Source organism: Paramormyrops kingsleyae, chromosome 2, assembly GCF_048594095.1.
Source record: "Paramormyrops kingsleyae isolate MSU_618 chromosome 2, PKINGS_0.4, whole genome shotgun sequence".
In the NCBI taxonomy this organism is placed as follows: Eukaryota; Metazoa; Chordata; class Actinopteri; order Osteoglossiformes; family Mormyridae; genus Paramormyrops; species Paramormyrops kingsleyae.
Genome location: NC_132798.1, coordinates 42,762,109 through 42,786,839, shown reverse-complemented (window position 1 = coordinate 42,786,839; position 24,731 = coordinate 42,762,109). Strand labels below are relative to the sequence as shown.

The following is a 24,731-nucleotide window of genomic DNA, read 5'->3' as shown; positions in this document are numbered from 1 at the left end:
CAAGTCTATTTCTGTCTGGTTTTTCGCGATAAGTTGCGTGAACGCCTGAGTTAGTGTGTTTTTGGGGCTTGGATACACATCGAGGTCCTGACAGAAATAATTATGTCTGCTTTCACAAACCTAAAGTTAAACTTTAAAGCCCATCGGCGTGTGTGTGTGTGTGTGTGTGTGTGTGTGCTTGTGCACATGAGCACAAGCACATGGTTCAATGTAACTGTAGCAGCTTATTCCATTCATTCATTGTGCACATACACACATACACTCACCTAAAGGATTATTAGGAACACCATACTAATATGGTGTTTGACCCCCTTTCGCCTTCAGAACTGCCTTAATTCTACGTGGCATTGATTCAACAAGGTGCTGAAAGCATTCTTTAGAAATGTTGGCCCATATTGATAGGATAGCATCTTGCAGTTGATGGAGATTTGTGGGATGCACATCCAGGGCACGAAGCTCCCGTTCCAACACATCCCGAAGATGCTCTATTGGGTTGAGATCTGGTGACTGTTGGGGCCATTGTAGTACAGTGAACTCACTGTCATGTTCAAGAAATCAATTTGAAATGATTCGATCTTTGTGACATGGTGCATTATCCTGCTGGAAGTAGCCATCAGAGGATGGGTACATGGTGGTCATAAAGGGATGGACATGGTCAGAAACAATGCTCAGGTAGGCCGTGGCATTTAAACGATGCCCAATTGGCACTAAGGGGCCTAAAGTGTGCCAAGAAAACATCCCCCACACCATTACACCACCACCAGCAGCCTGCACAGTGGTAACAAGGCATGATGGATCCATGTTCTCATTCTGTTTACGCCAAATTCTGACTCTACCATTTGAATGTCTCAACAGAAATCGAGACTCATCAGACCAGGCAACATTTTTCCAGTCTTCAACTGTCCAATTTTGGTGAGCTCGTGCAAATTGTAGCCTCTTTTTCCTATTTGTAGTGGAGATGAGTGGTACCCGGTGGGGTCTTCTGCTGTTGTAGCCCATCCGCCTCAAGGTTGTGCGTGTTGTGGCTTCACAAATGCTTTGCTGCATACCTCGGTTGTAACGAGTGGTTATTTCAGCCAAAGTTGCTCTTCTATCAGCTTGAATCAGTCGGACCATTCTCCTCTGACCTCTAGCATCAACAAGGCATTTTCGCCCAACGGGACTGCCGCATACTGGATGTTTTTCCCTTTGCACACCATTCTTTGTAAACCCTAGAAATGGTTGTGCGTGAAAATCCCAGTAACTGAGCAGATTGTGAAATACTCAGACCGGCCCGTCTGGCACCAACAACTATGCCACGCTCAAAATTGCTTAAATCACCTTTCTTTCCCATTCTGACATTCAGTTTGGAGTTCAGGAGATTGTCTTGACCAGGACCACACCCCTAAATGCATTGAAGCAACTGCCATGTGATTGGTTGATTAGATAATTGCATTAATGAGAAATTGAACAGGTGTTCCTAATAATCCTTTAGGTGAGCATATATGCTATGTCTAGATCTCCTGGGGAAATCAAGAGTGTTGCCCACAAACATTGTTCAGCTTTTGGCCTAACATGGTCCTTGCGTGTTTTAAAGTTGCGTGAAGTGGAGTGAGGAGCATTCTGAACATCAAACTATTTTAAGATAAATTGTCTGTAACAGGAAATTTAGTTTCTCAATTTATTTCTTATATATTATTTTGTTAATTATTGAGTTCAAAGTTTTGTAGTAAATGGTGATATTGTCATCAATTTGGTGATAATGCGAGCCAAACATTTCTCGAAAATGACATTTGCATACAGTAAGTAAAACATTCTGAAATCATATTTCTATTTTATTCTGCTGCTGCTTACATGTTTACATCTCTGTCTCTCTCGCTCTCTCTCTCCAGGACAGTGAAAGTAGGACTATTTACCCTTGTTTATGTAGCTGTAGGATGGCCATAATATAGTTTCAATCCGATATCGATGTAATGCTTGTCTGTGATGATTGGTTAACATATTGATTGGTGTATTAATATAGCCGGAAAGTAATAAAACCCATTGCAATCAAGTATACAGTGCCTTATAAAAGTATTCAGTTATCATAATTTTACTCAATTACAAAGGATAGTTAAACGTTTTCCAAATGAGCATTTTATTGCATTTCCAAAGGCACTGTAACTTATTTCTGTGCCAACATTAAAATTAAATAAACTTATGATTTAATGTCGATATGAGATGACAAATTATTCACAAATGATACAGAGGTGCCACTCATTTCCACATACAGTAACTCATCACAATTGGGTGCCACTGTGCTTTTTAATGAAAAGCTGATAAAACTTAAAATGTGGTTCGGTCATGTGTGTAGTCTGTGTGTAGACAAGGAAACAGAGGCATAGTAGCTGTTATTTTTTTATTCCAAAGTCATCCAATTTGCTATTTTCCTTACATACCCACCCATTCACTCACTCACTCACTGACCCACCCACCCATTCACACACCCAAGTCTTCCGTAAGGTGTTTGCAGAACTCGCTGCAGAACCCAGGCTGTGTGAAGTTCCCCTCGTCTTCCACGCCCAATGTAGCCTATGGGACAATAAATAATAAGCAAGCATACTTAGTATCAAAACAGAGCAACAATGTTTTTCATTGCATACTTTCAAGAAAATATTCAGGACCTGACACACAATAAATTGTTCTGGTGACTTTCTTTTTGCAACCACTGACTTCAGCAACAATTGTCAACATTCTTACACAGTATGCATACCTGGTAAGCTGTTCTTATAAGTCTCTAGACAGTGCTGGCAGCATTCCAGGCGATACAATCGTCGGAATTGTGCTTGATAGGCCGCACTGTACAGTTTCCATGGGACTACACCTGTAGGTTTCAAATTTAAGAATGATTCATTAGAGTAAAATCCCTTGTTAATGGGAATACAAACATCCTAACTCAAAGGGTATTCAAATATCATAATATGTTTTATACCTACTGTCAAGCCACTGAAAATGCGCTCGGGCACGGAATGTTTCCCTTCCGACTAAGTCCCAAAAAAAGGTGACAAACAAGTGACAGCTTTAAAAAAGCTTTGTCACCCTCGAACAGGACTACTTCTAAAAGGATATCCTCCAGGACGTCGAGGGGGATCTGTGAAAGAAATCATACAAGCACGCAAATATTATTTTACAATAGTTCTGTAATATAACAAAAACAGACAAAAATAGCATGACTTCTACATTCCAACTCCAACTGCTTAAAATGAAGCTCATTGTTTTCACATTTTTGTAGGGTACAGCACAGTAAGCACAGAGAAAAAAAGAGAAAAACAGCAGGTTCAGCTGTAAGATCAGCTACATAAATACCTGTTCAATGGAGATGGAACCCATTCCTCCTCCTCTACCATCTGTGCTTTCAACACATTGAATTTTCCTAAAAGAAATTATATTGTCACAACTATTGTAAAACTATGACATATTGTAATGGTATCACATAGAGTTGACTCCACCTGAGGGCACAGGTGTAAAACAATTTGATCACGTTGGGCACCAGACCTGGAAAAAGGCAGTCATGATACTACCAGCTTGTCAGACTGAAAGGCTTATATGCATATGGGTCAGAACAATGCATCAGAGTGATAAATATTACAGCATCAACTTTGTAAGGTGTATCAATCCCCACTAGGGTTGTAACGGTATACCGGTATGGCGGTTTATTGTGATATTGACATGTACGATTATCATATCATGCACATTTGCCTATCCGCGGTTTGGAAAAAAAAAAAAGAAACCAGATCTCACCTGCGCTGCTGTGTATATGCAACTTCTTTCCGCTTTACTGCTTAGACTCCACCCATAAATGCACAGCGGCGAAAATGTCCGATAGTGGCTGCAAATTCTAATCTCTATTTCCCGCCGAAAAAAAAATTAAAATCTGCAGTATGGGAATATTTTGGGTATCCGAAAAATGATCGTGGGGTGGATATCCAGTTTGCAAGAAATGTGGACGAACAGTGGCCGCAAAAGGAGGAAATACGTCGAACATGTTCTCCCATATTCGCGAACACCATCCCTCCGTGAAGATAAAGGTAAGTTCCATTTATAACTTAAAGCCGTATTATTTCTGTGATGCAGAGGGAATCCCGGAATCCAGTCATGTAATTGGAGTCAATTACAGTATAATTCAGATGCCACGTAAAATGTCCAATTTGATAGATAGATGGATGAATAAATCAAAATATAGCTGTGCAGCAAATTAAATCGCGATGTGCGTCTGTGAATATACAGCGCAAAAAGGCTGCCGCTTGCTCATTAACCAACTACCCCCCCCCCCCCCCCCACACACACACACACACACACACACACACACACACACACACACACACACACACACACACACACACACACACACACACACACAGCGGCACAGATGATTATTTTGTCCTCCAGGTTCGTGTGCCGCCCCCCATAGAATCCCTCCCGGCGCCCTCCCAACTTCATCCCTTATCGTCTCCGCTCGCCCATCCTCTAGAAAAACGCTTTATTTAGATTATTTTTGTTTTCCTCCAAGTTCGTGTGCCGCCCCCCACGTGACATGAAAAAGTGCCGCCCCGGGCGGCTGCCCCGTTCGCCCATGCCTAAAACCGCCACTGCATGATGGTCATGGTTTTTAAAGCGTCTGCTGTCTCATTCACTATGTGAAGACGTGAACACATGAACATATCCAGAGCTACTCTCAAGAGAACACTTAATGATCATTTTATAATTTTATTTAAAAGAATAATCATCAAATACACTAACTGAAAACTCATAGGTGTTTAGTACAAGTGGACACATTCTCTCACCTCAGCGGTCAAGATTGAGCCCTGAAAATCTCAACATGCTTACATTTCTTCATCATAATCTGACCTGAAAAAAAGCAAAGAAATGCATGCTGCTATGATAATCTCAGGAAAATATTAACAAACATGACCCTGCACATATTGCTCTCCCATATATGCTGTTAAAGAGGAAGGACAGTTTGATTTATTCTTGTCTAATATAAAGAGAAATAACTTATTCCTTATTTTGTTCAAATGGGAGATGCGCAGCTTTATTTTATTTATTTTTCCCCCAAAAGTTAGACTCATACTTCCATAAGTTTTTTTTATTTTCATTAAAAAAAAGTTTGTTACAATAAACCATGTTCATCCAAAAACCATATCTCTTTTTATTCATTTAAGGGTCATTGTAGCTGATGATTATACTAATAATAATGATAGTTTAATACCGTATACCACGAAACCGTGATATTTTCTGAGACGATTATCATACCGTGAAAATCTCATACCGTTACAACCCTAATCCCCACCTTCAGATCAGATCACTAAGACCAATTAATCTGACTCCATTAAATTATGCTGCTGTTTGTAATAGGGTCAGTGGTGGCCTAATGGATAGGGAAGTGCACTTGTAATCGAAAGGTGCCACTGAAGTACCCTGAGCAAGGTACCACCCCCAAGCACTGCTCTCCTCTGCAATGTCATGGTGTCATATAGGTTAAATGCAGAGTACACATTTTGTTGTTGTGCACTGTGTGCTGTGGTGTGTCAATGACAACTAATCACTTCACTTATATGCCATGCACTACGAGGCATCACAGAAAATATTTAAAAAGTATGACACAAAAGGAATTGTATTACTGATTAATGAATAGTTTGTTTCCAAGTTATAAATAATATAATAACCGATACATTAGATGTTAAAAGTTATAACACCCATAAACAATGACAACTGTATTACATGAAATGGTTGCCAATTGTTAAATGGTTTCCAAATTTGCGACTAAGAGAGCCCATGCGGCAATCAATCAAATGAGTCAATCAATATATAAACAAACAAACAAATACGGAGGAACAAAACATAAAACATGCACCTCTGAGTCTCTGATTTCCGATCGGGCACTTGTGTGCTCCAGATGTGGTAGTCCCCAGCAGTCATCACTGCACACTGGTAGATCTCCTGTCATACATATCAGACCATGCATGAAAATATTAACCAAATAAGTGTTTCACCACATTTCTGTGATACTGAGCCATCTTATGAAGCATATAACACTTTCTTAGGGTGGCTGAAGGTTGGTATACATTTAGCTGCAGATCAAGTACCCACTGCAAACATACATAAGTATACATATTCTAAAAAACATGGATGTGTTAAGGTTTTTATTAAGTTGTACAACCAGGCCCTCAAAAAATATATATTGTCTTCATACCAGGGGATGCTGCAGTTGTCATACCATGAGCTGGTGCTGCTGTTGTTGTTTGTGCTTGTTCGGCTGGTGCTTCAGCTGGTGCTGCAAAAAAGCACATTTTAAACCAAATGATTTAGAATGAGTTAAATCGGTTGTACTGCATGCATTTCTCATCAACGCTATGCTGTCTAGCATTTCTGACAGATTTGTAAGTTATAGCTTTATGATCTTTCAAATTGCAAAATAAACATGAGGAATCACCTACAATTAAAAGACAAATATAACTTCACGGCACCGGACAGCAAAATTACATAAACATGACATAAACATGACATTACCACTAATAATTTAGAATGAGGGTGGAATACATACCCAAAACTGTCTGACCATTGGAATTTAACTGTATGTCCACTCCTTTGCCCAATCTCTTCTTCATGCTTTCTATGGTTCTTGAATTTCTAGCATTGTTGTAGTGACACAAAATATTTCGCATCAAAAAGACATGCGATGAGGGAGTCATCATGTTGAGAAAATGATTGTTTTTCCTCATTCCAGCAAAGAGCTGTTCAGCACACGGGCTGTTGATCCAACCACGTAACTCTGGGACCAGTTCCACCTTTCGCAAGACATCCCTGGCATCTTTTGAGTTTGCCTCATGAAATCTATCATAAAGAGCATAATGCTCAGACGATCCAGTTATAGGGTGGCCATTTTCATCAGGAACTGGCTTCTTGGTGACTAGCCATGGCAAGCTCACTTTTATCTGTCCAGTAGTGGCACATCTGATGTTATCTTCAGTAGGCTCAAGTAACCTACCCCCATGAGGTTTGAAGGGTAATGATTCTGGATCTCTTAGGTTGGTATGTGTTGCCAACCCTCTCGCAAAATCATATAATACAATGTTTGGAAAATGTTTCATCGACAATAAAAGGTCAGCAAAGTCCCGGGGGCTCTCAGCCCTTATGTTGAACTTAACACCATACACCACAGCACAAGGACAGGTGACCACAGCCCATCCACCTGTTTAAGGAAACTGTAAATCAGAGTGCAACCATTCCAAGTAATGAAACTAAGAACTGTCTGTAAAAACGGTCTCTCAGTAATAGAACACAACTTACCAGAAGCTCCCCAGATCTGTGAAAACACCTTATCATAACTCGCTCTGTTCTTCATTTCTTGTTGAAGTCTCGTTACCAGGTCCATCCGTGAGCCTTTGGGGTCTATGCCACACTGTCGGCACAGAGCACGCACAGCTTCCATCTATAATGAACATTAGTATAGTTGGTCTGGCGTGGTTCAAAAACACACATCTTTGACAAAACTGACAAAAATTGACTTAAGTTCAGTACCTTGAGCTTAAGAAGTTCATCAGTCAGTCGGTCCTCTGTGAGGTTAAACTCAGATTCCTCCTTTGCACTACAAGCAGAATACACTTCTTTGTATTCAGTGTTGAGTACAACATCCCTATCTCTTGTGTGAGGACCAATCCACGGAGCCCAACTATGGTAACTGGGATGGACGACAAATGGGTTTGACTTGTTGCCTTTAAATGATGTTAGAAAATATTATTAACATAACAGTACATTATTCCACGATAAACAAAGTAAATGCTAGAATACTGTCATCCCACCTAGAACATTGTGCGGACTGTACTTACTTGGGACCAACCCACGGCTGATCATTTCAAGGGAAACCATCTCCCAGAAATTTTCAACACTTACCTTTCCATCAAAAGTCTGAGATGGTTCCTCAATGCTGCTCACTAAGGAAAGCAAGACTTAAGTAAGCATGTTCCAAACAGTCATAGCTGGATATGTGGTGCTTGAAACAATGTAAGACTAAGAAAATGAATAAATGTGTTCACTTACCAGGCATGCTAAAAACGCCCTTCTCATGAAGGTCCATCACAACAGATACTGGATGATAACCACACGATACACAAGCATATGTGTAACCGAGGTCTGACAGTGCTTCAAAGCTTAAATAAGCCTGCAGGACCCTTTCCCTGGATGGATAGGTTTTACCAGAGGTCTTCTCCAACACATCCATGGCACTCCCTACTGCCTGATGAGTCTGTGAAATTGATGTATGACATTTAAAGGCTTTACAATATATTATTTTGATAAAGTATTCGTAATTGTTTTAAATGATTAAAACAACAGAACATGGTTCCTACCTGAAGTGTATTGCGTAGAAAATGGCACATGTATATGGACAGAAGTGTGTGGTCATCGAAATTGTGGACACCATCAGTCCACTCCTGGTATCGATATGCCATACCACACCTGTAGCACCATTTTCTGTACACTGAAATTCCTAATGGACACAAGCACCAGTAAATGTTACACATTTATCTTTCACCATTTTACACTGTGACATGTCTCTATACTTTGCACAGTACTAAAAGCCAGTGTATGAAATTATCTCAGTAAGCATACAAGTGTGAATTGCTGGGAAGGAGGCTAAGCTGCTGATAGTGGAAGTCATGGCTACACTGACATTTACAGTACATGTAGTGAGTAATGAAATGTTAAAATATCGATAATAAATATTTAAATAAAGAGAGAACATACCTTCTATGACATCAGTGATTGTTAGGATTTTAGCCTTAGATGTAATCAGCACAGGTTCGCTTAGAGGAGTGGGCTCTAAACATTCTGAGCAAAAGGTTTCTGATGGTATGAAGTGCACAGGGAAATGAATGGTCTTGACCACGTCTGAGGGGAAAATCGCAGGCAGTTTCTTCTTATGAAAAATGTATTGAACCATCCGCGACAGATTTTTGCCTTCAGGTGAGTATGGAGCTCCTTCTTCTAGGTCAAAACTTTCCATGTCAATTGGAAAATGTTCTGTGATGTTCTCCTCCACACTTCTGGTTTTTCTGAAGAGTGCCTGGTCTGTTTCAAATAAATGCCACTTGGCAACATATTTAGGTATGCATGACTGCCTTGGGTTCGCGCAAGGACAATGCCATGAAATGATTTTAGAATTGTACCTTACCACCACTCTGCCAAGCCGGCTGTAATAGGAGATAGTTGACTCGTATACAGAAATGTGCTTTTTGTAGGGGGGTCCACACACAGTCACCAGACAGGACAACGGGACTCCTGCATCATTTGCTTCTCTCTGACGTACCAAACACCTTTCCTTTTTGTCTTCCCCAAACCACTTGTCATGTACCATCACCTGCAAAACATCCTCTGTAAGTGATGGAGTGTCCATTCTGGCTGGAGGGCAGTACACGAGGGACTGAATGTGGTGGCACTCAAATGGACGAAGGTTTGACCTCTCTGCAAACTCTGCATTAATTCTGCAGATATCCAGCTCACACATTGTTTTTTGTTCAGGACCCCATGTCCTTTTAATGACACGTACTGGTGTGCTGGGTGCTATAAAAGACTTTGCTACTGCAAACACTCCATTTGTGTAATCAACACACTGAGCACTGAGGTGGTTCTGTGCCGTAATGTCCATTTTGATGGGAGTGTGACGTCTTCGAAGATGTATCCGTAGGTTCCGTCTATTAAGGATTAGGCCACAGCTAGTACACTTCACTGTTTTCTGCTTTCTTTGGGTGAGAGGGTGGTAGTGCTGGTGCTGCTGAGGAGCCAGGATCAGAGGAACATGAAGAAAGTGAGGGGTGGAGGATGGGGACTGGGGGAGGGGGACATGCAGCTTCAGAAGCAGTAAAGGAGGGAGCAGGAGAGGCGGGAGGTGACTGATGCGCTTCCGTTGTGGTTGGCTTGGTTTCACTGATGCATTGGGATACATGATGTTTAAACTGGTCTTTGCGTATTATTGTTTGGCTGCAATAAAGACAATGAAAGTGTCCTGTGGGTCTGCAATAATTGTTGCATTTGCTGATGAAGAAACCTGCAAGACGGCAACATGAAGACCAAAGCTATCAACAGAAAAGAAAGGTATACACAGAACGGGACTGGGGGAGTGAGGTCAGGAGTAGCTGATCAGAAAGTTACAGTGTCAAACAAAACACAAACATAGGTAAATTAGCTTACCAATATTCACATGACTTCAGGGACTCCCACTAAGGAACTCCACATCATTTTGTCTATCTTGATTGTAAGAAGTGCATTCTACATTTAAGCATGTGTATGTTTTAAAACCACCAAAATCAATAGACCAATAAACATCATTAGGAATTACCTCTATGCTGTACTGCATGTCTCACGTGGCTCTGAATGTGTGTTGTAAATTTGAATTGTTGGTCAGTTGCATAAGTGCAGCATGGGCATCTGAACACACCGTCTAGGCAAAACCTTGTTGCATCAGGACTGGCCTGTAAATGCGTTGGATGCTTTAAAACATAAACAATAAAACATTGTGTAAACTTACTGTTACTCTGAGGTGCACGCTCATTCTAACAACATAACATGCATGCAGAAGTAATGCAGCTTGTAAGGTTATCAGGCTGTGATATCGATAAAATATCTTATAGAGCATTCATATCATCAGCATTAACTTGAGTATCCTGAGCATCATAATATAGCCTAAACATCTGCATAATTAACAATCATAATATACTATTTTTACATAAATACCATTGAGGTTGTTGGTGTAATTTAATAATATATCGGTCACATACTCCATAACTCTTAATAAAACAATTCGGTCATCATAATCAGAAAAACTCAAAAGCACCTGTCGTAGTCTGTTTTCTACATATGCATTTGTGATAAATATTTTGCAATATTGTCATATAATTTTTAGGACATAAGGCCCAGACCTGCGGTCCCTGAAACAAAAGAGAAACAACCTAGCAGCAAAACGTACCGTCTGCGTTTTCTAGTGTTACGCCCTAAAACAAAACATATATACATGATTTATTTATTCAAATTTCATTTTAGTCTATTCAATGTGTTACCCTTCTCATGTTCTGAATCTAAGGGCATTTCAAGTCCGGAAATTTTAACTAGAGACACAATATTTAAGTAGAGGCATACCCAATTTCATTTTAGTCTATTCAATGTGTTACCCTTCTCATGTTCTGAATCTAAGGGCATTTCAAGTCCGGAAATTTTAACTAGAGACACAATATTTAAGTAGAGGCATACCCAAGCGAAACAAGAGAAAGTGTGAAACAAGCACAACTACTTTAGCCCAAGTTTTTAAAAATGAGAAAAAGCCGTAATCAGTTTAACAGTTTTATTTCAATGTCAAAGAGAAAAAAAAACACTTCACCAAAGGCGAAGATCCATCCATAGCGGCTCTGGGTCCCGTCAGCGTAGCACAAAGCTAGCGTGATCTAGGCTGCCATTATCCAAGGAGCAGGGCCAGGCGCATGCCACCCGTTTGAACAATGCGGGCGAAATAACTGCCTTATGGGATGCGAAGCTTGCGCATGCGCAGTGACGCAGACGCGCCTTTCAAAATGGCGGCGGCAGCAACACACGCGAAAGATCGATCTCCTGTATTTTCTTAGTTTTATTCTAAACAAGATGCCCCGATTTCATTTAAATACATTTAATAGCTGTAGGAACTAGTGAGCGGTATTTAGCAACATGCTATGTTAGAATAATGCCATCAAACGTGTCTGTTAAGCATATCACAGCGGACATACACGGAGGAAACATGGGGTAGAATCAAACAGGCCACAGGCTTTGAGATAGGCTGGCTCCCCAAGCTATTGCCCCCATTTAGCCCGAATGTCATAGACCTCTCCCCCCCCCACATCCTGACAAAGATGTATTTAGTTGTATTTTGTTATCAGGGTGATCGTCCGTTCGCAGGCCACTTTGGCCATGTGGTGTAGTCATAAACCGTCGCGGATGTTTACCCGAAACCGGGGCATCAAACAAAGAATAAGGATTCCTTAGACAACCCATTTCAAAATATGGCAGCAACAAACGGAGTGCCCAGTTATTTCAAATAAACCATGACCTTTTTTTTAAAGTATTGAAGCACTTTTCTACCAATGTGAATAATAAACATTTTAGACAAAAAAAATCAACGAATAACGCTGGTAATTCGTTGTCAAAATGAGCGTACGGCATTAGCCCAGAAGAGGGGTGGCAATTTGCATATGTGAAAGCCTATGTGAATGAGACACAGGTCCAAAACTTTTAACTAGAGACACAATATTTAAGTAGAGGCATACCCAAGCGAAACAAGAGAAAGTGTGAAACAAGCACAACTACTTTAGCCCAAGTTTTTAAAAATGAGAAAAAGCCGTAATCAGTTTAACAGTTTTATTTCAATGTCAAAGAGAAAAAAAAACACTTCACCAAAGGCGAAGATCCATCCATAGCGGCTCTGGGTCCCGTCAGCGTAGCACAAAGCTAGCGTGATCTAGGCTGCCATTATCCAAGGAGCAGGGCCAGGCGCGTGCCACCCGTTTGAACAATGCGGGCGAAATAACTGCCTTATGGGATGCGAAGCTTGCGCATGCGCAGTGACGCAGACGCGCCTTTCAAAATGGCGGCGGCAGCAACACACGCGAAAGATCGATCTCCTGTATTTTCTTAGTTTTATTCTAAACAAGATGCCCCGATTTCATTTAAATACATTTAATAGCTGTAGGAACTAGTGAGCGGTATTTAGCAACATGCTATGTTAGAATAATGCCATCAAACGTGTCTGTTAAGCATATCACAGCGGACATACACGGAGGAAACATGGGGTAGAATCAAACAGGCCACAGGCTTTGAGATAGGCTGGCTCCCCAAGCTATTGCCCCCATTTAGCCCGAATGTCATAGACCTCCCCCCCCCCCCCACATCCTGACAAAGATGTATTTAGTTGTATTTTGTTATCAGGGTGATCGTCCGTTCGCAGGCCACTTTGGCCATGTGGTGTAGTCATAAACCGTCGCGGATGTTTACCCGAAACCGGGGCATCAAACAAAGAATAAGGATTCCTTAGACAACCCATTTCAAAATATGGCAGCAACAAACGGAGTGCCCAGTTATTTCAAATAAACCATGACCTTTTTTTAAAGTATTGAAGCACTTTTCTACCAATGTGAATAATAAACATTTTAGACAAAAAAAATCAACGAATAACGCTGGTAATTCGTTGTCAAAATGAGCGTACGGCATTAGCCCAGAAGAGGGGTGGCAATTTGCATATGTGAAAGCCTATGTGAATGAGACACAGGTCCAAAACTTTTAACTAGAGACACAATATTTAAGTAGAGGCATACCCAAGCGAAACAAGAGAAAGTGTGAAACAAGCACAACTACTTTAGCCCAAGTTTTTAAAAATGAGAAAAAGCCGTAATCAGTTTAACAGTTTTATTTCAATGTCAAAGAGAAAAAAAAACACTTCACCAAAGGCGAAGATCCATCCATAGCGGCTCTGGGTCCCGTCAGCGTAGCACAAAGCTAGCGTGATCTAGGCTGCCATTATCCAAGGAGCAGGGCCAGGCGCGTGCCACCCGTTTGAACAATGCGGGCGAAATAACTGCCTTATGGGATGCGAAGCTTGCGCATGCGCAGTGACGCAGACGCGCCTTTCAAAATGGCGGCGGCAGCAACACACGCGAAAGATCGATCTCCTGTATTTTCTTAGTTTTATTCTAAACAAGATGCCCCGATTTCATTTAAATACATTTAATAGCTGTAGGAACTAGTGAGCGGTATTTAGCAACATGCTATGTTAGAATAATGCCATCAAACGTGTCTGTTAAGCATATCACAGCGGACATACACGGAGGAAACATGGGGTAGAATCAAACAGGCCACAGGCTTTGAGATAGGCTGGCTCCCCAAGCTATTGCCCCCATTTAGCCTGAATGTCATAGACCTCTCCCCCCCCCCACATCCTGACAAAGATGTATTTAGTTGTATTTTGTTATCAGGGTGATCGTCCGTTCGCAGGCCACTTTGGCCATGTGGTGTAGTCATAAACCGTCGCGGATGTTTACCCGAAACCGGGGCATCAAACAAAGAATAAGGATTCCTTAGACAACCCATTTCAAAATATGGCAGCAACAAACGGAGTGCCCAGTTATTTCAAATAAACCATGACCTTTTTTTTAAAGTATTGAAGCACTTTTCTACCAATGTGAATAATAAACATTTTAGACAAAAAAAATCAACGAATAACGCTGGTAATTCGTTGTCAAAATGAGCGTACGGCATTAGCCCAGAAGAGGGGTGGCAATTTGCATATGTGAAAGCCTATGTGAATGAGACACAGGTCCAAAACTTTTAACTAGAGACACAATATTTAAGTAGAGGCAGACCCAAGCGAAACAAGAGAAAGTGTGAAACAAGCACAACTACTTTAGCCCAAGTTTTTAAAAATGAGAAAAAGCCGTAATCAGTTTAACAGTTTTATTTCAATGTCAAAGAGAAAAAAAAACACTTCACCAAAGGCGAAGATCCATCCATAGCGGCTCTGGGTCCCGTCAGCGTAGCACAAAGCTAGCGTGATCTAGGCTGCCATTATCCAAGGAGCAGGGCCAGGCGCGTGCCACCCGTTTGAACAATGCGGGCGAAATAACTGCCTTATGGGATGCGAAGCATGCGCATGCGCAGTGACGCAGACGCGCCTTTCAAAATGGCGGCGGCAGCAACACACGCGAAAGATCGATCTCCTGTATTTTCTTAGTTTTATTCTAAACAAGATGCCCCGATTTCATTTAAATACATTTAATAGCTGTAGGAACTAGTGAGCGGTATTTAGCAACATGCTATGTTAGAATAATGCCATCAAACGTGTCTGTTAAGCATATCACAGCGGACATACACGGAGGAAACATGGGGTAGAATCAAACAGGCCACAGGCTTTGAGATAGGCTGGCTCCCCAAGCTATTGCCCCCATTTAGCCCGAATGTCATAGACCTCTCCCCCCCCCCCACATCCTGACAAAGATGTATTTAGTTGTATTTTGTTATCAGGGTGATCGTCCGTTCGCAGGCCACTTTGGCCATGTGGTGTAGTCATAAACCGTCGCGGATGTTTACCCGAAACCGGGGCATCAAACAAAGAATAAGGATTCCTTAGACAACCCATTTCAAAATATGGCAGCAACAAACGGAGTGCCCAGTTATTTCAAATAAACCATGACCTTTTTTTAAAGTATTGAAGCACTTTTCTACCAATGTGAATAATAAACATTTTAGACAAAAAAAATCAACGAATAACGCTGGTAATTCGTTGTCAAAATGAGCGTACGGCATTAGCCCAGAAGAGGGGTGGCAATTTGCATATGTGAAAGCCTATGTGAATGAGACACAGGTCCAAAACTTTTAACTAGAGACACAATATTTAAGTAGAGGCATACCCAAGCGAAACAAGAGAAAGTGTGAAACAAGCACAACTACTTTAGCCCAAGTTTTTAAAAATGAGAAAAAGCCGTAATCAGTTTAACAGTTTTATTTCAATGTCAAAGAGAAAAAAAAACACTTCACCAAAGGCGAAGATCCATCCATAGCGGCTCTGGGTCCCGTCAGCGTAGCACAAAGCTAGCGTGATCTAGGCTGCCATTATCCAAGGAGCAGGGCCAGGCGCGTGCCACCCGTTTGAACAATGCGGGCGAAATAACTGCCTTATGGGATGCGAAGCTTGCGCATGCGCAGTGACGCAGACGCGCCTTTCAAAATGGCGGCGGCAGCAACACACGCGAAAGATCGATCTCCTGTATTTTCTTAGTTTTATTCTAAACAAGATGCCCCGATTTCATTTAAATACATTTAATAGCTGTAGGAACTAGTGAGCGGTATTTAGCAACATGCTATGTTAGAATAATGCCATCAAACGTGTCTGTTAAGCATATCACAGCGGACATACACGGAGGAAACATGGGGTAGAATCAAACAGGCCACAGGCTTTGAGATAGGCTGGCTCCCCAAGCTATTGCCCCCATTTAGCCTGAATGTCATAGACCTCTCCCCCCCCCCACATCCTGACAAAGATGTATTTAGTTGTATTTTGTTATCAGGGTGATCGTCCGTTCGCAGGCCACTTTGGCCATGTGGTGTAGTCATAAACCGTCGCGGATGTTTACCCGAAACCGGGGCATCAAACAAAGAATAAGGATTCCTTAGACAACCCATTTCAAAATATGGCAGCAACAAACGGAGTGCCCAGTTATTTCAAATAAACCATGACCTTTTTTTTAAAGTATTGAAGCACTTTTCTACCAATGTGAATAATAAACATTTTAGACAAAAAAAATCAACGAATAACGCTGGTAATTCGTTGTCAAAATGAGCGTACGGCATTAGCCCAGAAGAGGGGTGGCAATTTGCATATGTGAAAGCCTATGTGAATGAGACACAGGTCCAAAACTTTTAACTAGAGACACAATATTTAAGTAGAGGCAGACCCAAGCGAAACAAGAGAAAGTGTGAAACAAGCACAACTACTTTAGCCCAAGTTTTTAAAAATGAGAAAAAGCCGTAATCAGTTTAACAGTTTTATTTCAATGTCAAAGAGAAAAAAAAACACTTCACCAAAGGCGAAGATCCATCCATAGCGGCTCTGGGTCCCGTCAGCGTAGCACAAAGCTAGCGTGATCTAGGCTGCCATTATCCAAGGAGCAGGGCCAGGCGCGTGCCACCCGTTTGAACAATGCGGGCGAAATAACTGCCTTATGGGATGCGAAGCATGCGCATGCGCAGTGACGCAGACGCGCCTTTCAAAATGGCGGCGGCAGCAACACACGCGAAAGATCGATCTCCTGTATTTTCTTAGTTTTATTCTAAACAAGATGCCCCGATTTCATTTAAATACATTTAATAGCTGTAGGAACTAGTGAGCGGTATTTAGCAACATGCTATGTTAGAATAATGCCATCAAACGTGTCTGTTAAGCATATCACAGCGGACATACACGGAGGAAACATGGGGTAGAATCAAACAGGCCACAGGCTTTGAGATAGGCTGGCTCCCCAAGCTATTGCCCCCATTTAGCCCGAATGTCATAGACCTCTCCCCCCCCCCACATCCTGACAAAGATGTATTTAGTTGTATTTTGTTATCAGGGTGATCGTCCGTTCGCAGGCCACTTTGGCCATGTGGTGTAGTCATAAACCGTCGCGGATGTTTACCCGAAACCGGGGCATCAAACAAAGAATAAGGATTCCTTAGACAACCCATTTCAAAATATGGCAGCAACAAACGGAGTGCCCAGTTATTTCAAATAAACCATGACCTTTTTTTTAAAGTATTGAAGCACTTTTCTACCAATGTGAATAATAAACATTTTAGACAAAAAAAATCAACGAATAACGCTGGTAATTCGTTGTCAAAATGAGCGTACGGCATTAGCCCAGAAGAGGGGTGGCAATTTGCATATGTGAAAGCCTATGTGAATGAGACACAGGTCCAAAACTTTTAACTAGAGACACAATATTTAAGTAGAGGCATACCCAAGCGAAACAAGAGAAAGTGTGAAACAAGCACAACTACTTTAGCCCAAGTTTTTAAAAATGAGAAAAAGCCGTAATCAGTTTAACAGTTTTATTTCAATGTCAAAGAGAAAAAAAAACACTTCACCAAAGGCGAAGATCCATCCATAGCGGCTCTGGGTCCCGTCAGCGTAGCACAAAGCTAGCGTGATCTAGGCTGCCATTATCCAAGGAGCAGGGCCAGGCGCGTGCCACCCGTTTGAACAATGCGGGCGAAATAACTGCCTTATGGGATGCGAAGCTTGCGCATGCGCAGTGACGCAGACGCGCCTTTCAAAATGGCGGCGGCAGCAACACACGCGAAAGATCGATCTCCTGTATTTTCTTAGTTTTATTCTAAACAAGATGCCCCGATTTCATTTAAATACATTTAATAGCTGTAGGAACTAGTGAGCGGTATTTAGCAACATGCTATGTTAGAATAATGCCATCAAACGTGTCTGTTAAGCATATCACAGCGGACATACACGGAGGAAACATGGGGTAGAATCAAACAGGCCACAGGCTTTGAGATAGGCTGGCTCCCCAAGCTATTGCCCCCATTTAGCCTGAATGTCATAGACCTCTCCCCCCCCCCACATCCTGACAAAGATGTATTTAGTTGTATTTTGTTATCAGGGTGATCGTCCGTTCGCAGGCCACTTTGGCCATGTGGTGTAGTCATAAACCGTCGCGGATGTTTACCCGAAACCGGGGCATCAAACAAAGAATAAGGATTCCTTAGACAACCCATTTCAAAATATGGCAGCAACAAACGGAGTGCCCAGTTATTTCAAATAAACCATGACCTTTTTTTTAAAGTATTGAAGCACTTTTCTACCAATGTGAATAATAAACATTTTAGACAAAAAAAATCAACGAATAACGCTGGTAATTCGTTGTCAAAATGAGCGTACGGCATTAGCCCAGAAGAGGGGTGGCAATTTGCATATGTGAAAGCCTATGTGAATGAGACACAGGTCCAAAACTTTTAACTAGAGACACAATATTTAAGTAGAGGCAGACCCAAGCGAAACAAGAGAAAGTGTGAAACAAGCACAACTACTTTAGCCCAAGTTTTTAAAAATGAGAAAAAGCCGTAATCAGTTTAACAGTTTTATTTCAATGTCAAAGAGAAAAAAAAACACTTCACCAAAGGCGAAGATCCATCCATAGCGGCTCTGGGTCCCGTCAGCGTAGCACAAAGCTAGCGTGATCTAGGCTGCCATTATCCAAGGAGCAGGGCCAGGCGCGTGCCACCCGTTTGAACAATGCGGGCGAAATAACTGCCTTATGGGATGCGAAGCATGCGCATGCGCAGTGACGCAGACGCGCCTTTCAAAATGGCGGCGGCAGCAACACACGCGAAAGATCGATCTCCTGTATTTTCTTAGTTTTATTCTAAACAAGATGCCCCGATTTCATTTAAATACATTTAATAGCTGTAGGAACTAGTGAGCGGTATTTAGCAACATGCTATGTTAGAATAATGCCATCAAACGTGTCTGTTAAGCATATCACAGCGGACATACACGGAGGAAACATGGGGTAGAATCAAACAGGCCACAGGCTTTGAGATAGGCTGGCTCCCCAAGCTATTGCCCCCATTTAGCCCGAATGTCATAGACCTCTCCCCCCCCCCACATCCTGACAAAGATGTATTTAGTTGTATTTTGTTATCAGGGTGATCGTCCGTTCGCAGGCCACTTTGGCCATGTGGTGTAGTCATAAACCGTCGCGGATGTTTACCCGAAACCGGGGCATCAAACAAAGAATAAGGATTCCTTAGACAACCCATTTCAAAATATGGCAGCAACAAACGGAGTGCCCAGTTATTTCAAATAAACCATGACCTTTTTTTTAAAGTATTGAAGCACTTTTCTACCAATGTGAATAATAAACATTTTAGACAAAAAAAATCAACGAATAACGCTGGTAATTCGTTGTCAAAATGAGCGTACGGCATTAGCCCAGAAGAGGGGTGGCAATTTGCATATGTGAAAGCCTATGTGAATGAGACACAGGTCCAAAACTTTTAACTAGAGACACAATATTTAAGTAGAGGCATACCCAAGCGAAACAAGAGAAAGTGTGAAACAAGCACAACTACTTTAGCCCAAGTTTTTAAAAATGAGAAAAAGCCGTAATCAGTTTAACAGTTTTATTTCAATGTCAAAGAGAAAAAAAAACACTTCACCAAAGGCGAAGATCCATCCATAGCGGCTCTGGGTCCCGTCAGCGTAGCACAAAGCTAGCGTGATCTAGGCTGCCATTATCCAAGGAGCAGGGCCAGGCGCGTGCCACCCGTTTGAACAATGCGGGCGAAATAACTGCCTTATGGGATGCGAAGCTTGCGCATGCGCAGTGACGCAGACGCGCCTTTCAAAATGGCGGCGGCAGCAACACACGCGAAAGATCGATCTCCTGTATTTTCTTAGTTTTATTCTAAACAAGATGCCCCGATTTCATTTAAATACATTTAATAGCTGTAGGAACTAGTGAGCGGTATTTAGCAACATGCTATGTTAGAATAATGCCATCAAACGTGTCTGTTAAGCATATCACAGCGGACATACACGGAGGAAACATGGGGTAGAATCAAACAGGCCACAGGCTTTGAGATAGGCTGGCTCCCCAAGCTATTGCCCCCATTTAGCCCGAATGTCATAGACCTCTCCCCCCCCCCCCACATCCTGACAAAGATGTATTTAGTTGTATTTTGTTATCAGGGTGATCGTCCGTTCGCAGGCCACTTTGGCCATGTGGTGTAGTCATAAACCGTCGCGGATGTTTACCCGAAACCGGGGCATCAAACAAAGAATAAGGATTCCTTAGACAACCCATTTCAAAATATGGCAGCAACAAACGGAGTGCCCAGTTATTTCAAATAAACCATGACCTTTTTTTTAAAGTATTGAAGCACTTTTCTACCAATGTGAATAATAAACATTTTAGACAAAAAAAATCAACGAATAACGCTGGTAATTCGTTGTCAAAATGAGCGTACGGCATTAGCCCAGAAGAGGGGTGGCAATTTGCATATGTGAAAGCCTATGTGAATGAGACACAGGTCCAAAACTTTTAACTAGAGACACAATATTTAAGTAGAGGCATACCCAAGCGAAACAAGAGAAAGTGTGAAACAAGCACAACTACTTTAGCCCAAGTTTTTAAAAATGAGAAAAAGCCGTAATCAGTTTAACAGTTTTATTTCAATGTCAAAGAGAAAAAAAAACACTTCACCAAAGGCGAAGATCCATCCATAGCGGCTCTGGGTCCCGTCAGCGTAGCACAAAGCTAGCGTGATCTAGGCTGCCATTATCCAAGGAGCAGGGCCAGGCGCGTGCCACCCGTTTGAACAATGCGGGCGAAATAACTGCCTTATGGGATGCGAAGCTTGCGCATGCGCAGTGACGCAGACGCGCCTTTCAAAATGGCGGCGGCAGCAACACACGCGAAAGATCGATCTCCTGTATTTTCTTAGTTTTATTCTAAACAAGATGCCCCGATTTCATTTAAATACATTTAATAGCTGTAGGAACTAGTGAGCGGTATTTAGCAACATGCTATGTTAGAATAATGCCATCAAACGTGTCTGTTAAGCATATCACAGCGGACATACACGGAGGAAACATGGGGTAGAATCAAACAGGCCACAGGCTTTGAGATAGGCTGGCTCCCCAAGCTATTGCCCCCATTTAGCCCGAATGTCATAGACCTCTCCCCCCCCCCCCACATCCTGACAAAGATGTATTTAGTTGTATTTTGTTATCAGGGTGATCGTCCGTTCGCAGGCCACTTTGGCCATGTGGTGTAGTCATAAACCGTCGCGGATGTTTACCCGAAACCGGGGCATCAAACAAAGAATAAGGATTCCTTAGACAACCCATTTCAAAATATGGCAGCAACAAACGGAGTGCCCAGTTATTTCAAATAAACCATGACCTTTTTTTTAAAGTATTGAAGCACTTTTCTACCAATGTGAATAATAAACATTTTAGACAAAAAAAATCAACGAATAACGCTGGTAATTCGTTGTCAAAATGAGCGTACGGCATTAGCCCAGAAGAGGGGTGGCAATTTGCATATGTGAAAGCCTATGTGAATGAGACACAGGTCCAAAACTTTTAACTAGAGACACAATATTTAAGTAGAGGCATACCCAAGCGAAACAAGAGAAAGTGTGAAACAAGCACAACTACTTTAGCCCAAGTTTTTAAAAATGAGAAAAAGCCGTAATCAGTTTAACAGTTTTATTTCAATGTCAAAGAGAAAAAAAAACACTTCACCAAAGGCGAAGATCCATCCATAGCGGCTCTGGGTCCCGTCAGCGTAGCACAAAGCTAGCGTGATCTAGGCTGCCATTATCCAAGGAGCAGGGCCAGGCGCGTGCCACCCGTTTGAACAATGCGGGCGAAATAACTGCCTTATGGGATGCGAAGCTTGCGCATGCGCAGTGACGCAGACGCGCCTTTCAAAATGGCGGCGGCAGCAACACACGCGAAAGATCGATCTCCTGTATTTTCTTAGTTTTATTCTAAACAAGATGCCCCGATTTCATTTAAATACATTTAATAGCTGTAGGAACTAGTGAGCGGTATTTAGCAACATGCTATGTTAGAATAATGCCATCAAACGTGTCTGTTAAGCATATCACAGCGGACATACACGGAGGAAACATGGGGTAGAATCAAACAGGCCACAGGCTTTGAGATAGGCTGGCTCCCCAAGCTATTGCCCCCATTTAGCCCGAATGTCATAGACCTCTCCCCCCCCCCCCACATCCTGACAAAGATGTATTTAGTTGTATTTTGTTATCAGGGTGATCGTCCGTTCGCAGGCCACTTTGGCCATGTGGTGTAGTCATAAACCGTCGCGGATGTTTACCCGAAACCGGGGCATCAAACAAAGAATAAGGATTCCTTAGACAACCCATTTCAAAATATGGCAGCAACAAACGGAGTGCCCAGTTATTTCAAATAAACCATGACCTTTTTTTTAAAGTATTGAAGCACTTTTCTACCAATGTGAATAATAAACATTTTAGACAAAAAAAATCAACGAATAACGCTGGTAATTCGTTGTCAAAATGAGCGTACGGCATTAGCCCAGAAGAGGGGTGGCAATTTGCATATGTGAAAGCCTATGTGAATGAGACACAGGTCCAAAACTTTTAACTAGAGACACAATATTTAAGTAGAGGCATACCCAAGCGAAACAAGAGAAAGTGTGAAACAAGCACAACTACTTTAGCCCAAGTTTTTAAAAATGAGAAAAAGCCGTAATCAGTTTAACAGTTTTATTTCAATGTCAAAGAGAAAAAAAAACACTTCACCAAAGGCGAAGATCCATCCATAGCGGCTCTGGGTCCCGTCAGCGTAGCACAAAGCTAGCGTGATCTAGGCTGCCATTATCCAAGGAGCAGGGCCAGGCGCGTGCCACCCGTTTGAACAATGCGGGCGAAATAACTGCCTTATGGGATGCGAAGCTTGCGCATGCGCAGTGACGCAGACGCGCCTTTCAAAATGGCGGCGGCAGCAACACACGCGAAAGATCGATCTCCTGTATTTTCTTAGTTTTATTCTAAACAAGATGCCCCGATTTCATTTAAATACATTTAATAGCTGTAGGAACTAGTGAGCGGTATTTAGCAACATGCTATGTTAGAATAATGCCATCAAACGTGTCTGTTAAGCATATCACAGCGGACATACACGGAGGAAACATGGGGTAGAATCAAACAGGCCACAGGCTTTGAGATAGGCTGGCTCCCCAAGCTATTGCCCCCATTTAGCCCGAATGTCATAGACCTCTCCCCCCCCCCACATCCTGACAAAGATGTATTTAGTTGTATTTTGTTATCAGGGTGATCGTCCGTTCGCAGGCCACTTTGGCCATGTGGTGTAGTCATAAACCGTCGCGGATGTTTACCCGAAACCGGGGCATCAAACAAAGAATAAGGATTCCTTAGACAACCCATTTCAAAATATGGCAGCAACAAACGGAGTGCCCAGTTATTTCAAATAAACCATGACCTTTTTTTTTAAAGTATTGAAGCACTTTTCTACCAATGTGAATAATAAACATTTTAGACAAAAAAAATCAACGAATAACGCTGGTAATTCGTTGTCAAAATGAGCGTACGGCATTAGCCCAGAAGAGGGGTGGCAATTTGCATATGTGAAAGCCTATGTGAATGAGACACAGGTCCAAAACTTTTAACTAGAGACACAATATTTAAGTAGAGGCATACCCAAGCGAAACAAGAGAAAGTGTGAAACAAGCACAACTACTTTAGCCCAAGTTTTTAAAAATGAGAAAAAGCCGTAATCAGTTTAACAGTTTTATTTCAATGTCAAAGAGAAAAAAAAACACTTCACCAAAGGCGAAGATCCATCCATAGCGGCTCTGGGTCCCGTCAGCGTAGCACAAAGCTAGCGTGATCTAGGCTGCCATTATCCAAGGAGCAGGGCCAGGCGCGTGCCACCCGTTTGAACAATGCGGGCGAAATAACTGCCTTATGGGATGCGAAGCTTGCGCATGCGCAGTGACGCAGACGCGCCTTTCAAAATGGCGGCGGCAGCAACACACGCGAAAGATCGATCTCCTGTATTTTCTTAGTTTTATTCTAAACAAGATGCCCCGATTTCATTTAAATACATTTAATAGCTGTAGGAACTAGTGAGCGGTATTTAGCAACATGCTATGTTAGAATAATGCCATCAAACGTGTCTGTTAAGCATATCACAGCGGACATACACGGAGGAAACATGGGGTAGAATCAAACAGGCCACAGGCTTTGAGATAGGCTGGCTCCCCAAGCTATTGCCCCCATTTAGCCCGAATGTCATAGACCTCTCCCCCCCCCCACATCCTGACAAAGATGTATTTAGTTGTATTTTGTTATCAGGGTGATCGTCCGTTCGCAGGCCACTTTGGCCATGTGGTGTAGTCATAAACCGTCGCGGATGTTTACCCGAAACCGGGGCATCAAACAAAGAATAAGGATTCCTTAGACAACCCATTTCAAAATATGGCAGCAACAAACGGAGTGCCCAGTTATTTCAAATAAACCATGACCTTTTTTTTAAAGTATTGAAGCACTTTTCTACCAATGTGAGTCATAAACCTAGGCTGCCATTATCCAAGGAGCAGGGCCAGGCGCGTGCCACCCGTTTGAACAATGCG

The 24,731-nt window shown here is 42.1% G+C and overlaps 1 protein-coding gene across 1 annotated transcript; it reads right to left on the bottom strand.

Moving 5' to 3' along the window:
* Positions 1-2,377: 2,377 nt before the first annotated feature.
* Positions 2,378-24,668, bottom strand: LOC140587738 (uncharacterized). The gene is made up of 15 exons (XM_072709265.1): positions 24,648-24,668; positions 8,764-9,844; positions 8,367-8,506; positions 8,059-8,263; positions 7,848-7,952; positions 7,540-7,733; positions 7,309-7,450; positions 6,563-7,210; positions 6,212-6,292; positions 5,873-5,958; positions 4,803-4,866; positions 3,325-3,391; positions 2,955-3,109; positions 2,732-2,842; positions 2,378-2,550 (listed from the first exon to the last, which is right to left on the bottom strand). The coding sequence occupies exons 1-11, from the start codon at positions 24,666-24,668 to the stop codon at positions 4,855-4,857; spliced, it is 2,715 nt and encodes a 904-aa protein (XP_072565366.1). The 3' UTR covers positions 2,378-2,550; positions 2,732-2,842; positions 2,955-3,109; positions 3,325-3,391; positions 4,803-4,854.
* Between the last annotated feature and the right edge of the window lie 63 nt (positions 24,669-24,731).